Source organism: Caretta caretta, chromosome 8 (assembly GCF_965140235.1).
Source record: "Caretta caretta isolate rCarCar2 chromosome 8, rCarCar1.hap1, whole genome shotgun sequence".
In the NCBI taxonomy this organism is placed as follows: Eukaryota; Metazoa; Chordata; order Testudines; family Cheloniidae; genus Caretta; species Caretta caretta.
Genome location: NC_134213.1, coordinates 34,597,658 through 34,614,157, shown reverse-complemented (window position 1 = coordinate 34,614,157; position 16,500 = coordinate 34,597,658). Strand labels below are relative to the sequence as shown.

General features: G+C 41.5%; 1 protein-coding gene across 1 annotated transcript in view; it reads right to left on the bottom strand.

Annotated features, from left to right (window-relative positions):
* The window catches only part of CTNNA1 (catenin alpha 1), a 204,159-nt gene that overhangs the window by 155,243 nt on the left and 32,416 nt on the right, over positions 1–16,500 (bottom strand). The window contains exons 2-3 of the mRNA XM_048859987.2: positions 12,171–12,277; positions 4,798–4,993 (exon numbers count right to left, since the gene is read on the bottom strand). Of these exons, the coding sequence (XP_048715944.1) occupies positions 4,798–4,993; positions 12,171–12,275 (301 nt within the window). The 5' untranslated portion in view covers positions 12,276–12,277. The remainder of the gene's footprint in view (positions 1–4,797; positions 4,994–12,170; positions 12,278–16,500) is intronic.

Here is a 16,500-nt window from a genome sequence, read left to right as displayed (position 1 = left end):
TGAAATATTCTACCTTAGTCTCTTCCTAAACTGTATCACTCTGATGTACCAAGGGAAATTAAGGATTTATGTTTTATTTTGTTACGTGATCTGTCCCATTGCTCAGGTTCAGAATAGCTTCATTCACAAGTAAAATGTTTAGTTGAATATTCTCTCAAATGGGAGTATTGTTATTAACTAGCTCCTTTCAGAAGCTGGTTAGTTACAGCGTTGCTTACCATGGTAGCTGTTGTTTTTATCAACTACATTATCTTCACAGAACCATTTAGAAGGCACATCCATATCCCTTGAGCCCAACATTCTACTAACAGAAGATATAAAGTTACCATGCCCTCTTCAGTTCCTTTATATCCACCAGCCAGAACCGTCAAAGAACCTACCTCCTTTTTAGAAGAAGTGTTGTAGCTTAGATCTGAGTTTCAAGGTCATTTTTAAAGTTTTAGAATTACATTAGCTAGATCTATGAGTTACAGATCAGAGCAGTGGTTCTCAAGCTATTTACTGCTGTGGGCCGCATCCAATACTACCTCTACAATCCTGAGAATGTCACATGAGCCGCAGCTATGTGCTGATTGGGCCACAAGTGGCCCACGGGCCACAGGTTGAGAACCACTGGATCAGAGGGTTTGGTTTTATTTAATTTTTTTCTGGTAGATTCGTATGCACTACTGAAGACAGGTTTATCTATTACATACTACTCAAAAGGTATAGGATTACAGAACCAAGGTGACACTGCTGATCACATTTTACCTAACAGAAAATATGTACATCTTCTGTATACTTAAGAACTCTGAACCTGATTGAACCAACTGACTAATGCTGCACTACTTTAGAGACAGTAGCCCAGGAACAGAGAGATGAAGTACTGCAAGTAACTGACAAGAGGCTATTTCTCATTGTTTCTGATGAACAAAGACAAGGATAATTTACACAGGCAGTTCAGAAATAACATTTTAGAAATACAGTGATAGTTATAAGGAATAGGGACCAAAATGGCAATTTAGATGAAGTATGTTTATTCATACCACTCTTCTGGTCTCAGGGTGCTAGGTTTCTCTAAAAAAATACTTACACACTTTGATATTCATTGGCATGCAGGCACTCCAGAATGGTCTATGACCACAATAAAGCTGACAAGAAGTGGATAGGAACAGCATGAATTGTGCATGTGAACCAAAATATAGTTCATCCAGGATCAGCTTTACTCCCATGACCCTTCAGAAAGATGTACTAAAGTTTTAACAAGCTGGATCCAAGACCTAGACCCTTGTCACCGGGTCCAGTTGGGTTACAAGTACTGGATTTGGGTATGAAGAAAAAAAAAATTCGACCCTCTAAGGGGCTCAGGTTCAGCCATTTCTTTTTCCTGCTTTGTGCATGTGGTTCCAACTTCCTAAAGCACTCCTCTGACTTCCTTTGTCTGTCAATTATCCTCCTCCTCGGCTTTTCCTCTCCACTCCTCAGCCCTTCCTCTTCTGCCATTCCCCCTGCCCCACGGTCCTGTTCTCCTCAACTCCCCCCCCCCGCCCCCATATTCTTCCCCTTCCCTCAACTCCATCCTCAGTCCCCAGCCCTTCTGACCCCTGGGGGACATCACAGCCCCGCCTCTGGTAGCAAGGTACTCTGAGCAGGAATGACACTGGTAGTGCTACAAAACAAACTCCCCAAAGAGCAACTGTGGTAGATTCAAAGGGGAGTGGAAGCTGTAATGGTACCACCACTGCAGTACGTAGAGCATCCCAGTGTTGCTGACAGGTTGAGCCAACTGGGAGAAAATCAGGGACAGGTCCCTGTCCCTTTCGTTCCTTTGAATGGTGTGGTGGGTGACAGCCTCCCAGGCCTGCATGCAGAGGTCTGAACCCTGGGCTTGCACTGCTGGGCAAGCAGATGCTCTGGATGAGGTGGCAAAGCTGCTTGGTCTTATCCCAGAGATATGCATCTATGCAAACAGCTGCCGATCCACTGATCCCTGTGACAGAGGTGGCTTCCTTGCTGCAGGGGCCAAGCTCATCAGTTCTCGCAGGCTGAGCTTCTGTGGGGCAAAAAACAACACTGATCCTCTGGGCATAGACCACCCCACCTCTAACCATAGCTCCCAGAGCAAAAACTAACTCCCTACAAGTGTTGGGCATGAGTTGGGTATGAAAACAATTTGACACTCCTGGGCTTGGTTCAGGTTCAGGTCGGGCTTTAAACTTAGGCTCAAGCAGACCTCTACAAAGAGGCATATAGTCTTGACAATCCAGGAGGCTCACACAACAGCCAGTCTTATTTTATTATTCAATATAAACATTTAAGAGCTGGTCTACGCTACAAAGTTAGGTCAACTTAACCACATCACTCAGCAGTGTGAAAAACCATGTGCAAATGTAATTAAACTGATCTAAGCCCAGGTGTAGGCACTGCTAGGTTGATGGAAGACCTAGCCACTGCCTCTCAGAGAAGAGTATTTACTACAGCAACCGAAGAATCACTTCCATTTCTGTAAAAAGTGTCTACACTGCTGTGCTACCCCAGCACAGCAACATTTCTTGAGTAGAAGACTGACCCCATATATTGCATTAATAAAGCACATTCAGTAATATAGAGAACCTACAGTTCACTAATTCAACTACAGAATCAGAGAGCTATTTTATGCTAATATTCAGCTCTCCATTCTAAATCAGTCTTACCCATGATTGGGACGAGATGTAGTTTACTGACCTCAACATAACATTTTGTCCCTAACAAAATCAAAGCACTGTCATTCGGCAGTGACATAGGCAAAAGACCAGTCCTGTTAATTTAGAAATTAAATCAATTGTGGTGAACAAGAATTATATTCGTGCTGTATATTAGCCAGATTCTCAAGAGACAGAGCTCCCTATAATATTCTTAGATACATAGAACTAGCAAAGTCAGATGGCAATTTAGATAGGAACATTGCAAACGAATAGCACCCAGGGATTTGGTCAGACTCTTGTATGCTCTACCTCTGTAGAGGCCTCAGCTATTTATGCTTAGAAATATAAATGCAGGCTCAGGAAAACCAGCATCTGTTCACTTTGATAACAAGGATTTCCCAACGTGAAGCAAAAATGCAAGGTTAACACTAAGCCCAAGTGTTAGTGTACTACTATATGTAACCCAGAGATCACATTTGTGCAGGGTGTGCAAACTTACTAGGCACCATCAGGCAGAGGGACCTCCCAAATACATCGGACCTTGATGTATGGGGAAAGTTGGCAGGGAAGGAAAAGGGGTAGAGAAAGGAAAAGGGCATGAGCAAAAGAAAATTGCTGTGAACATCCTCACAGCTCCAAAACAAAATAAGATTCTCTCATCCTGCTGCAGAAAGGATGCCAGACTAGTTTAAAAAGTTTAGTGTATTATATATACACACACTTCAATACATCAAGTCATTCAATTGCTTCACATGCATACCCCTACACAATTCAATATACAAGAGAGGATACCTGTATTTTGTAGGAACAAGAAAGAGCAAGGTAGCACAGGATTTTGGGAAGAAGAGCCCAACATCTACTGTTATTTGCCTAAAAAGTTTTCTGAAGGGCTGTTGCTGCTCTGTTAATCCAGCCTACGTGCACTGTGATAAATATGCAATCTCCTTCGTGCAAGTTGTCCCAACAGCTTAGCCCCGTGGCCATGCCAGGGCAATATGCAATGCAACATCAAAAGGAAGGAGTGCAAAACTTCATTGGGATGGGCCAAGAGAGTCAGATGCCCAATAAGCACTCAGAAGCAATTAGAAAAGATTGTTTGGATAACCTTTATCAATATTTTTTTAAATCAGAGAGTGGCCATAGCCCAATTAGCACTAGTTATACATCAAGTTTAATTTGAGTTGTTGATGGTATGGGAAGGAAGGAGAAATGGAGAAGCTGTAAAGGGTGAAAGTAGTATTTCACCCTTCTAGAACGCTCACAGCTGAAGGAATTTTGTTCCCAAAGAGTCACTGCCAGACTCAAGTGCAGAAAATTTCAGCTATAAGAGCTGAATGTTTTGGAAAGTTAACTGGGGGATCGAGTCATATTGATACAGTTTAACAATCTTTATTACCACTGCTCACTATAACATTGTGGAAAGATCAACTAGCACACAGCTTGAGGAATTTCTTCCTCCTTTGCACAGAGCTTCATTCGTAGCTCATCATCAGCACCACTAATAACTACAGTAACTCCTCACTTAACGTTGTCCCAGTTAATATTGTTTTGTGGTTAAGCTGCTGATCAATTAGAGAACATGCTCGTTTAAAGTTGCCAAATGCTCCTTTATAACACTGTTTGGCAGCCACCTGCTTTGTCCATTGCTTGTGGGAAGAGCAGCCCCTTGGAGCTAGCTGGTGAGGACTTGGAACCAGGGTGGAGTCGCTCAGCAGGCTATCAATTGCTGAGCAGTTCAGCTGTCCCTCCCCACACTTCCGTGTGCTGCTCCTGCCCTCTGTGTTGGTATGGCAATATTTCATTTTAAACATTCCCCATGTTTAAAGAATTGTACTTTATAAAATTAAGCTTTTACAGAAAACCTCTCCTAAAGAAAGTTTATTTTGTGAATAAAATTAAGTTGAAAATGCCCTTTAAAGAACGTAATCCATTTCTCTCTTCTGTAGTGTAGACTATTTACTTGTGGCACCTGTGCTGTTTAAACTACTAAAGCGATGTTTAAACGGAGGGAAATTGAAGGACAAAGTTTGGAAGCTGAACGCACATAGATAAAATTATGGGCATAAGAAAGAATAGCTAAAAGACAGACTTGAGAAACTCAGATTTAAGTTATCACAAAAAATACGTCACCTACCTTGCTTGCGAACATCTTCCACAGCTGCCACTAGTTCCTCTTTAAGAAACTGACTCTCTTTTGCAATTTTGTCTCCCTTCTCCAAGAAATTCTCTGTTGCTTGTTCAACTGATGCAGCCAAAACATGGGCTTTCTTAGAACGTCCTCTTTTTTTGTTGGAAGGACCCTTGTTACTGGTATTAACTAGTGTTGTAACCTGAAAAAAGGGATAATTTATAGTTGAGATGTATACCGAATAAGTATATGTAACATGAAACAAGATACAAGCTTATCAACCTAATAGCTTGGATTTTCTGAATCAAAAGCATATTTGCAATACCTATGCTGACTTCAAGTAGGCAGTACTTAATTGCCAGTAAATTCATTTTTGAGCAGTTTTCATGGTTCTTTAATCAAGAAGCATAGTGACATTGTAATTAGACAAGTATGATAAACTTAAGCTAAAGTGCTTAGTGAGGGGTTTGTTGTTTAAGAAGCAGACAAAAATTGATTAAAAGTTAGGTGCATCTTTTTCTATGCATCATTAAGCTACAATTTCAGCAAGAGGCCAGGGCTATTTTGGATTTGGCTTCACACAAGAAGAATCCAAGTTTGAAACAATTAGTTCAGGACCGTTTTTAAGACTTTGAAACATTTAAAAAGATTAACAGGATTGAAGTGGCACATCTACAGAAAGCTAGCTTCACAGCCTTTCTTCAGTCCAAGACTGAAGGGATGAGGGACTTTGCAAGCAAAGTGATTTTACAGCCAAATTAGATGGCTGCAACATGTCACCAAGTTCTCATTTAATCACTTTTCTAGGTGCAGTTCATACCACCACCTGTAAGTGCAAGATTGACTGACACTTTCCATTTTAAGACCCTGGTGAAGCTTTATAAGCAACTGAAAACAAGTTTTAACCATTTTGGCTCAATTTTTCCATGATCAATGTCTGCCTCAGGCTGAAGTTTTTTGGAAAGTTCCAGCAAAACACAGGTCATTTCAATCTGGCATCATTCTATTAATAGGTATTCTTTGTTTGAAGTTGTTTAACCTATTATGCATCCACTTAATGGTAGTTCTGCTGTGCCTGCATTTCTCCAGCTTACATATCAGAATGTTATAACATAAGAATAGCCATACTGGGTCAGACCAAAGGTCCATCTAGCCCAGTATCCTGTCTTCCGATAGTGGTCAATGCCAGGTGCCCCAGAGGGAATAAAACAAAGATAATCAAGTGATCCATTCCCTGTCACTCATTCCCAGCTTCTGGCAAACAGAGGCTAGGGACATCATCCCTGCCCATCCTGGCTAATAGCCATTGATGAACTTATCCTCCATGAATTTATCTAGTTTTTTTTTTTTTAACCCTGTTCTCGTCTTGGCCTTCATAACAACCACTAGCAAAGAGTGCCACAACAGCTGACTATGCATTGTGAGAAGAAATACTTCCTTTTCTTTGTTTTAAACCTGCTGCCTATTAATTTCATTTGGTGCCCTCTAGTTCTTGTGTAATGAGGAGTAAGCAACACTTCCTTATTTACTTTCTCCACTTCAGTCATGATTTTATAGACCTCAATCATATTCCCCCTTAGTCGTCTCTTTTACAAGATGAAAAGTCCCAGTCTTATTAATCTCTCCTCATACGGAAGCCATTCCATATCCCTAATCATTTCTGTTACTCTTTTGAACCTTTCAGTTCCAACATATCTTTTTTGAGATGGAGCAAACCACATCTGCATGCATTATTCAAGATGTGGGCATATGATGGATTTCTATGGAAGCAATATCATATTTTCTCTTATCTATCCCTTTCCTAATGATTCCCAACATTCTTTGCTTTTTTGACTGCCACTGTACATTCAGTGGATATTTTCAGAGAACTATCCACAATGACTCCAAGATCTCTTTCTTGAGTCACCCAGTTTTGAAAGAGCCTTTTGTAGCTCTTCGCAGTCTGCTTGAGAACTAACTATCTTGAGTAGTTCTGTATCATCTCCAAATTTTGCTACCTCACTGTTTACCCCTTTTTCCAAATCATTTATGAATATGTTGAACAAGACTGGTCCCAGTACAGACCCCCGGGGGACACCACTCTACCGCTCTCCATTCTGAAAACTGACCATTTATTCCTAACCTTTGTTTCCTATCTTTTAACCAGTTACCAATCCATGAGAGGACCTTCCCTTTTATCCCACGACAGCTTACTTTGCTTAAGAGCCTTTGGTGAGGGACCTTATCAAAGGCTTTTTGAAAATCTAAGTACATATCAACTGGATCCCCTTAACCACATGCTTGTTGACTGCCTCAAAGAATTCTAGCAGATTGATGAGGCATGATTTTCCTTTACAAAAAATCATGTTGACCTCTTCCAACAAATTATGTTCAGCTAGGTATGTCAGACAATTTTGTTCTTTATATTTTCCAACCAGTTTACCCGGTACTAAAGTCAGGCTTACCAGCCTGAATTGTCAGGATCACCTCTGGAGCCCTTTTTAAAAATTGGCATCACGTCATGTGGGACTGTGGCCTGGTCTACACGGGGGTGGGGGGTGTTTCCAACCTAAGATACACAACTTCCCTCGTGTCCTCATAGCGTGGGGTCGACTGCTGTCGCTCCCCCATCGACTCCGCTTCTGCCTCTCGCCGCGGTGGAGTACAGGGGTCGACGGCAGAGTGATTGGGGATCAATTTATCGCATCTACTCTAGACGTGATAAAATCGATCCCCGATAGATCAATCGCTACCCGCCAATCTGGGGGTCAAAAGCCTTGCTGAAGTTGAGGTATATTATGTTCACTGCATCCCCCCATCCACCAAACCAGTTACACGGTCAAAAAAAATGAAATCAAGCTGGTCTGGTATGATTTGTTCTTAATAAAGCCACACTGGCTGCTAGTGATTACCCCTTCATCCTCTAGGTATTCGCAAACTGAATGTTTTATACTTTGTTCTACTGGCTTCCCAGGTATTGGGGTCAGGATGATGGGTCTATAAATTCCCCAGCTCCTCCTTTTTCCCTCTTTTTAAAGATGGACATTATGTTCGCCCTTCTCCAGTCTTCTGGGACCTCTCGTCATCCATGAGTTTGCAAATATTATTGCCAATAGTGAAGAGATTTCTTCAGCTAATTTCTTCAGCAAGCTGTGGTGACGTGAATTCATTCAAATCAGTCAGAAGATCTGAAGTGTTCTTTACTTATCCAGATCTGCATCCCTTCCCCCTTTACAGTCTATGGTAACTTCACTAATTGTCCAGTCACATGTTATTTTTTGTGAAAAGACTGAAGCAAAGGAGGCATTGAGCTGCTCTGTCTTTTTATCAACTTCCATTACCAGCTCACCGTTTCCATTGAGTAATGGATCCACACCATCCCCGATCTTTGTCTGACATTTGCAGAATCCCTTCTTGTTGTCTCTAACATTTCTTGCCAGCGGTAACTCATTCTTTGCCATGGCTTTCCTGATTTTGTCCCTACATGCTCGTGCTATTCCCATGTATACCTTCCTTGGTGACATGCCCCTCCTTCCAGCTTCTTGTGCAGCCACATTGGCCTCCTGTAGCTCTTATCTTTCCTCTGCATCAGAACAGCTTGATGTTGAGCATCTAGTATTACATTTTTTAGGAACTCCTTTTCTTCCTAATTGGTCTTTCCATGGGACCTTGCCTATTATTTCTCTGAGTTGGTTGAAAATCTGCCTTTCTGAAGTACAGTGTCCTTGTTTTGCTGTTCTCATATCCTCCTTTCGTTAGGCTCTTGAATTCTATCAGATCAGCAACACTAAGTTCCCGATCATTTTCACATTTGTAACTAATTCATCCCCGTTGATCAACACCATATCCAAAATGGATGACCCCCTAGTTGTTGCCTCAATTTTCTGAATCAGGAAGTTGTCCCCTGCACAAGAACGAACTTGCAGGACATATGTTTTGCTATAATAAGCATCCAACAAATATCAGGGAAGTTAAAATCCCACATTAATATTAGCTTGTGTGTGTTCGATAATCTTGTCACCTGCTTGTAGAATGCCTCATCCACTTCCTCTTCTTGATTTGATGCACTATAATAGACCGCCCCACCATAAGATCACTGCTATTCTTTTCCCTTTTTATCCTCATCCGAAGACTCTCAGTAGGTCTGCCACCCACTTTCTCTTGGGCCTTGGAGCAAGTGTATACATTCTTGATACAGAGCACAATCCCGCCTCCTTTTTTCCCCCCATACCTACCCTTCTGGAACAAGCTATATCCCTCAATGCTGGTACTGCAATCATGGGAGTTATCCCACCAAGTCTCTCTAATGCCAATTAAGTCACATTTTTCTTCATATACCATGTTTTCCAGTTCATCCTGCTTGTTCCCCATACTTGTATTGGTATACAGGCATCAAATATATTTTGCAGACTGTCCTGTTGCTTTTATTTTTGCCTCATGACCACCCACGTGGGCGTCAAAAGTCCATGATAGAATTTGTTTTTTTGTCGTCCCCCCTGCAATTTGCTCTTTTAAAAGCCCCAGTAAGGCACATGTAAAAGAGCTACTTTGCAGCCTTCATGTTCTTCTAAAGTACTCAAGTCAGAAAATGAAAGAATTGAAGTGGTCTGTGCAGCCTTAATTTGGCTTCTTTGTGCCTATGCATTATGAGAGTCTAGTTCTGTGACCACACCCCCCCCCCCCCCCCTTCTCTCTCGCCCCTGCACCCAAAGGTTTAATTTAAAAGCCAGTAGGGAAGTGTCTACCTGAAAATTCACTGTCCTCCAATAGCAATGTCTGCAGATCCTACAGAAAGGATCCCATCTGTAGTGTTACTATAAAGGTGGAACCACGCTGGACAAAGCCATTTACTTGGTAGTGCTCCAATAAGAACAGATTTCATCCACCATTGCTTGTACATCTAGTTTTAAAAAGATCAAGGACTTACAGGGGGGTCTTACAAATTTCTCAATACAAAAAAGTATAATCTTTCCAGCCAGGAAGCTGCCATTGCTCTAAGGAAAAATAAGTCTTGATAGACACTGGCAGAAAGATACTATTTGATCTACGAAGCACATGACTCTGGGGCACATACACCTTGATACAGACTGACGTTTTCTTGACTCTTACCAACAGGCAAGACAAATACCGCTGTTGATTTATGGTCTCTATTATTCTTTAGTAGCATTCTGAAATGTGCTTAAAATGGATAATAAATTCTGGTTCTCTTTACACCTAAGTAATCTCAGTAAGTAGCTTCAAAATGTCAAACTGAAGAGGTACAAGATCTGCCATTTGTTTAGCTTCTTATATTTTTAACAGGAAGTTACCAAAACTGATCACTTAAGATTCAACTGTAACAGTCCCACTTCTTGACATGTAGCTTTAAAACACTAGCTACACAAAAGTTTTTAGGCCATTCTTGACTTGAACTGGTACAACTAGTGGGTTTTTTGTTTTAAGTTTTAGGATTTAAGTTCAGTTTTTGTCATAGTGCATAAGCATTCACTTATGACAACAGGTCACAGGAATCTTCCTCATCTGCAGCTACACTTCTGTGGCACAGCTCCATGATCAACAGCCCACTCTCGAGCTTATATTTCATAAGGGAACCTCCAGGATGTAGAGCACACTCCTCTTCAGTGGCAGGACCTCTGACAGATTTCACCCGGGCCAGGTCTCCCTTTGGGAAACAAAATGGATGCTCTAGAAACTTCAAGGGCTAATGAAGTGGCTCTGTAGCTCCTCAAAGGTCAATCTACTTGCCTATCAGTGGACCCATGGCAGGTAAGAAGCCCTCTTTGGTGATGATTGTCCTTCACTAGGGACAGTTTTCACCAACAGATAATCTCAGTTCATGCACTAAATTTACTGCAAGAGGAAGTTTGCTTTACCTTCTTCCAGTTATTTTCCCTGTCACACCACTTAGAGCACTTGGAACTGCAGGTACAGGCTGTTGCTGCTGCACTACCTCATGAAAGAAAATTATCCTGTACTCAGAATGTCCTGAAAAAAAGTTTGTTCTTTTGATGATGTCAATTGAATTTCCCTAAAGGGAGAAATCTATGAATGACTCTGAATTTGCAAGGATACAGAACTAAATGGTAGGAAATCCAATGGCATTTTACAACTTTAGAAACAGAAAATAATGGTAAGTTCATCAAGAAGTAGAAAGTCTACTTCTTGCCAATGAATGATGGGGTATTTAGCTTTGGAAACAGAACCTGACTGATTGCAAGATCTGCAGACCTTCACACATTGAAGAAAGTTTTTCAGATCTCCAGAACTGTGACATTCTGTACAAACTGGCAAAATTATTTAAGTTCCCTATTCTTAAACAGGCTAGATGCTACTATAATTCTTTCCCCAATGCACTTTAAGAGGTCTGCATGAGAAACCCTTTGCTGCAAATCTTCAGAGTGCCCAAAGTATCTTTATTGGGTGTCTCCACCCTGTAGGCCTTACAAGGTATGCACCCATACTCTCCATCTCCTTCAGTACACTTTATTATGTAATTAGTCACATGTACAAAGCAAAGTCTTCAGTGGCTGAACACTACACAAAAGTTTAGTGGACATTTTACAAGTATAAGCATGCAATTGTCGAAGAGTTCTGTGTCAAAGGAAAACTAAGTTTGACCATGGCACTTTTTCTAAATGAGAGTTTGTTCCATTACCTATTTCAACTTTTACTCCTCCCAACTAATTCTGGCTATAGACATGTATTAAAAGGGCTTCTAGTATTTTCAAATAGGAAAATATCTAGTTGCCTTGTACTGCAGGCAACAACCACTTGTGCTCAAAATTTTCACTGTTTGGCTGCTCTCCCCAAAGTGAGCTTTTTGCTTATAAAAGCTTTCTATCTAACAGGGAATTCAAATGAAAGCTGTTATGCAATCTTAACTATAGCAGTTGCTGCTCTTCCCACCATAAGGGCTTTTAGTCCACCAGAATTCTAATGCAAGACAGAACTTTCTACAGCATCTCGGTTTCTAATGACACAATTAGAAAGAACAATATTTAGACAAGAACAATTGAATAAGTTTCACCTAAAGGATTCTTGTTGGAAAAAAAAAATCCTGTACCACAGAGAAGAGAATAAACTGAGCGCAAGTACAATAAAACTTCAGCAGCAATGTGATATGCGCTTTTTGCACTTCTGATTAAATGAAGGACTGTGTTATATTAAGTTGTGACAAAAAGCAAAAAAAACACTGAGTCTAAGATTAAGACTAGAAGTATGCTTACCACCAACAGACTGAGCAAAAGCCTTTTGTTCTTGATCCCCCACGGTCCCCCTCCACCTATCTATTTCAGACCAGGTTTTCATTTCTGGACTTCAAACTTCAAGGTATGAGGATTAATCATCAAATTGAAAAAAACTTACCAAAAACTTGAGAGCTTGATATACAGATTTCTTACCTGTGTTACCAGGGGCTCCAATAGTCTTTCAACTGCCAGTGTTCTTATCTCTAAACTTTTGGGATCCCATTTGAAGTTAACACTGCCTGCATTAACAGTAGTCATTTCTTTGAGAGAGAGAGAGAAAGGAAAAAAAGTTAACTTCAGTCTTACTAGGTCTTCTTTGTTATGATGGATTGATTTTGAAATGAAACATAAGGATTATATGAAAGTGCTACATTAGTTACTACTTAAAGCCAAATTTGCACTGCCTTTGGAAATACCAGTTTTGAATTCGCTTCCCATTTTATCATTTCAGTGCAAAATTGTGTTTTCAGTTACGACACCATGATTGTTACGTTTGTTTAGGTTAAATAAGCCTAGAACAACTACCTAAAATATAGTATTTCCAAGCAGAGTGCCCCATCAAAAGTGTTTTGGTGGTTAATTTGTCTTATTTTGACTAAGGTCAGTCTCTAGCTAATATTTTGTGAGTCAGAAACCAGCTTCCCTCCAACCCCCAGTTACTTCTCAAACCCAAATTGAGGCTGTTTTCTTTTAACAGTTTAAATACAAAGTCAGCTTACATTCAGCTATAGCAATGCTGCTACATACAGCCAAAAAGCTTGAGAATGTTCAACTGCTGTACAACTTCCATATTTATCAATATTTCATGGCTAGAACCAACGCTTTCCCTTAAAATCTCCCACTACAAGGCTGCTTTACAGCTTTATGAATACAGTAGAACCTCAAAGTTACAAACCCCCTCCATTCCTGAAAGGTTGGCAACTCCTAAATGTTTTTTCAGAGTTACGAACATTATGGTTGTTCTTTCAAAAGTTTACAACTGAACATTGATTTAATACAGCTTTGAAAAACTTTACTACGCAGAAGAAAAATGCTTTTAACCATCTTACTTTAGATGAAACAAGCACAGAAACAGTTTCTTTATCTTGTCAGATTTTTTTTAACTCTCCCCCCCCACCCTTTAAGTAGTTTATGTTTAAACACAGCACTGTACTGTATTTGCTGCCACCCGATTGTATACTTCCAGTTCCAAATCAGGTGTGTAATTGACTGGTCAGTTCATAATTCTGGTGTTTGTAACTCAGGTTCTACTGTACATGCTTGAAGCCATAGCTAAGCCCCATCTTCCTCAAAGAGATTTCATGTTTACACCCCCACTGAACAGTCAAGTGACACTTCACAATTCTCTTTGGTATTTTTCCTAAGACACTGAAGAAACCTGATCCATCTCTCCAAGAGTACCATGGTTTCAAGAATAGAACTAACATGCTGAAGAGACAAAATGAATTAAGGAAATACCCAGTTTTAGCTTTACCTCCCGACAGTACTCAGATTGCTAAAACAATGACACAACCAGACAAACACACACAGATAAGCAACAACCTGATTCTAGGGAACCCGGTATTTAAATATTTACAGGTGTGCAAGACCAGTTCCAGGTTACTTTTTAAGCCATAGGTCACAATTTCTGGCTCTCCATGCTTTAAATGATACCTGATGTTTGACGTTACACCCTTCGATCTCCTATGTAGGATAGTTAATTATTTTTAAACGTGACCTCCAAATAAAAAAATATTTTGGTTTGTCTCCTTTGTGCTTCTTTATACTGTGAGCCTGAAAGCATGCTTCTCTTGAAAAAGCATTTATTCCCATATTTATCTCGGAAGTACCAGAAAAATTTTATCCAGTTTTTGTTGGGGGACTACTTTAAAGACGGAGGCATGGTCTACACTACGCTTAGGTTGACAAGAACAAGGAGTCACCAATGAAGTTAACAGGCAGCAGGTTTAAAACAAAAGGAAGTGCTTCTTCACACAATGCACAGTGAACTGTGGAACTCTTTGCCAGGGGACACTGTGAAGGCCAAAACCATAACAGGGTTCAAGAGAAAAATTAGATAAGTTGATGGAGGATAGGTCCTTCGATGGCTATTAGCCAAGATGGTCAAGGATGCAACCCCATGCCCTGGGTGTCCCTAAGCCTCTTACAGCCAGATGCTCTGACTGGATGACAGGAGGTAGATCACTTGATAACTGCCCTGTTCTATTCCCTTTGAAGCACCTGGCACTGGACACAGTCTGAAGACAGGATACTGGACCATAAGTCACACGGGATATAAGTTGCCTTGCCTCAACCTATTTGTACATATGTCTACTCAAATTTGTCTCGGACCTACATAAACAGCCATTTACAGCAATGCGGCGACAGCTGACCTACTGAGGTTGACACAATGCAAGTGTAGACATTGAATAACCTGTGCTGACCCTAGCGGTCCTCAAGAAACTGTCCCATAATGTGCCCATTCCCTGTGACACTGTCTGCTCTGGTCACAATTGTAAGCTCCACTGCCCAGGGGTTCCACAGACTGGAAGCCACTCCATCCCCTTAAAACTCCTGCGTGTTTTTTAAATACCTTTTCCTGATTGCCCACCTTAGCAAGCACAAGTAGCAGCTCACCCTCATGCAACTGCCCAACTGACCATGACAACTCCACTCACTAGACATACTTCTGCCTGGAACAGATGGGAGATACTGGATCTCCTGCACTCGTGGAGAGAAAAAGCTGCGCAAGCATAGATATGGACCAGCCATAGGAAGATGGGCATTATTAAGAGATTGCCTGCATCCCAGGTACAAAGGGGTTCAACAGGGATCAGCAGCGCCACGTAAACACAAAGGAAATTTGCCAGCCATATCACGAAGCCAACAATAGATATGGTTCTGAGCCACAGACGGGCTGCTTTAACAATGGGCTGCATGCCATACTTGGCAGAAACCCTACCAGCACCCTACAGACCACTCTGGATACCTCAGAAAAAGCCCAAGACGGAGACCCCTGCCTTGAACAGCAAAGAGAAGGCAAAACGGGAAGATGCAACATGGGACCCCAGCCACACTGCAAGTCAGGACCTGTTTGAGACTCCATCACAGTCTAATCAGTCAGGTATGGAGGAGTGTTATGAACTAGAAGGAATCTCAGGTAAGTGTGCGTGTGCATTCTTCAATACAGCATTTTAAATTAGAGATTGTGCTCCTCCCATCCCCAAATTAAGATAAAGGTATCTGATTTTTATTGTTTTCTTGCATGAGAAAAGGTAGCAGCACAAAGGTAGAGTTGGCAGTTGCTTTAATATGCTAAACACCCATACATCAGAAGTTCAAGGATTCAAAAAGTTAAGGTTTTATAATGGTTAAGACAAATTACCAACATCACTTGTCAAAATATAAAAAGTAAATATCCTTAAATCACACACTGAGTTCTCAAGTAACATTTTTCTGCCTACCAGTAAGTTTCAATTATCATTGGGGAAAAAATTGGTCAGTGTGTGTGTACACTATGAAAATCATTTACTAACAAAAAATCTAATCCTTCAAAGTTTGAGATATAGGCCTTGTCTACACTGGGAAGTTTCTATGCAGTAAAGCAGCTTTTTGCTTTGTAACTCCTGAAGCGTACACACTGCCAAGCCACTTATTGCGCAGAAAATGCACAGTTGCAGCGCTGTACAAACAAAACCAAACCAAAACAAATACAGCCTGACAAAAGGCGTACAGCTTTCTGCACCAGGGGTACAGTTCCACGGTGCCAGTGTAGACACCTTGGTCGACTGGCCTATGGAAGGTGTCCCACAATGCCTGTTCCTGCCTCTCTGGTCATCAGTTTGACCTCTACTGCCCTGCCCTCAGGTGACTGTCATCCCCACCCCATAAATTCCTTTGGAATTTTGGAAGTCCCCTTCCTGTTTGCTCAGTGATGCATGCAGTGGTCTCAGTGCATCTTTCCAGGTAGCCCTGCTTGGAGCACTGCGGAGCTGCTGGACCTCAACAGCATTTGGGGAAAGGAGGCTGTCCAGTCCGAGCTGCACTCCGACCGCAGGAATTATACCACCTACAGACAGATTTCACAATGCATGACCGAAAGGGGCAGTGACCAGGACACACTGCAGTGCAGGGTCAAAGTGAAAGAGCTGCAGAATGCCTACCACAAGGTGTGGGAAGCAAACCGCTGCTCTGGTGCTGTTCGTTCTATAAAGAGTTGGACGCAATACTCTGTGGCAACACCACCTCGACTGCAAAGACCACTGTGGATACTTCGGTGGCTTGCATGCCAGTCAAGAGTGGACCAAGCCAGAAGGAAGAAATCTTGGACAAGGATGTGGAGGGGGAGGGAGACCCAGAGGCAAAGGAGAACTTGGAGGCCAGAGATGCACGCAGCTAGGAGCTCTTTTCTACTCCAGAGCACGCTAGCCAGTCACAGCTGTCGGATCTTGGCAAAGCGCAAACAGGAGAAGATGCCCCTGGTAAGTGGATTTGATTTTGGGAA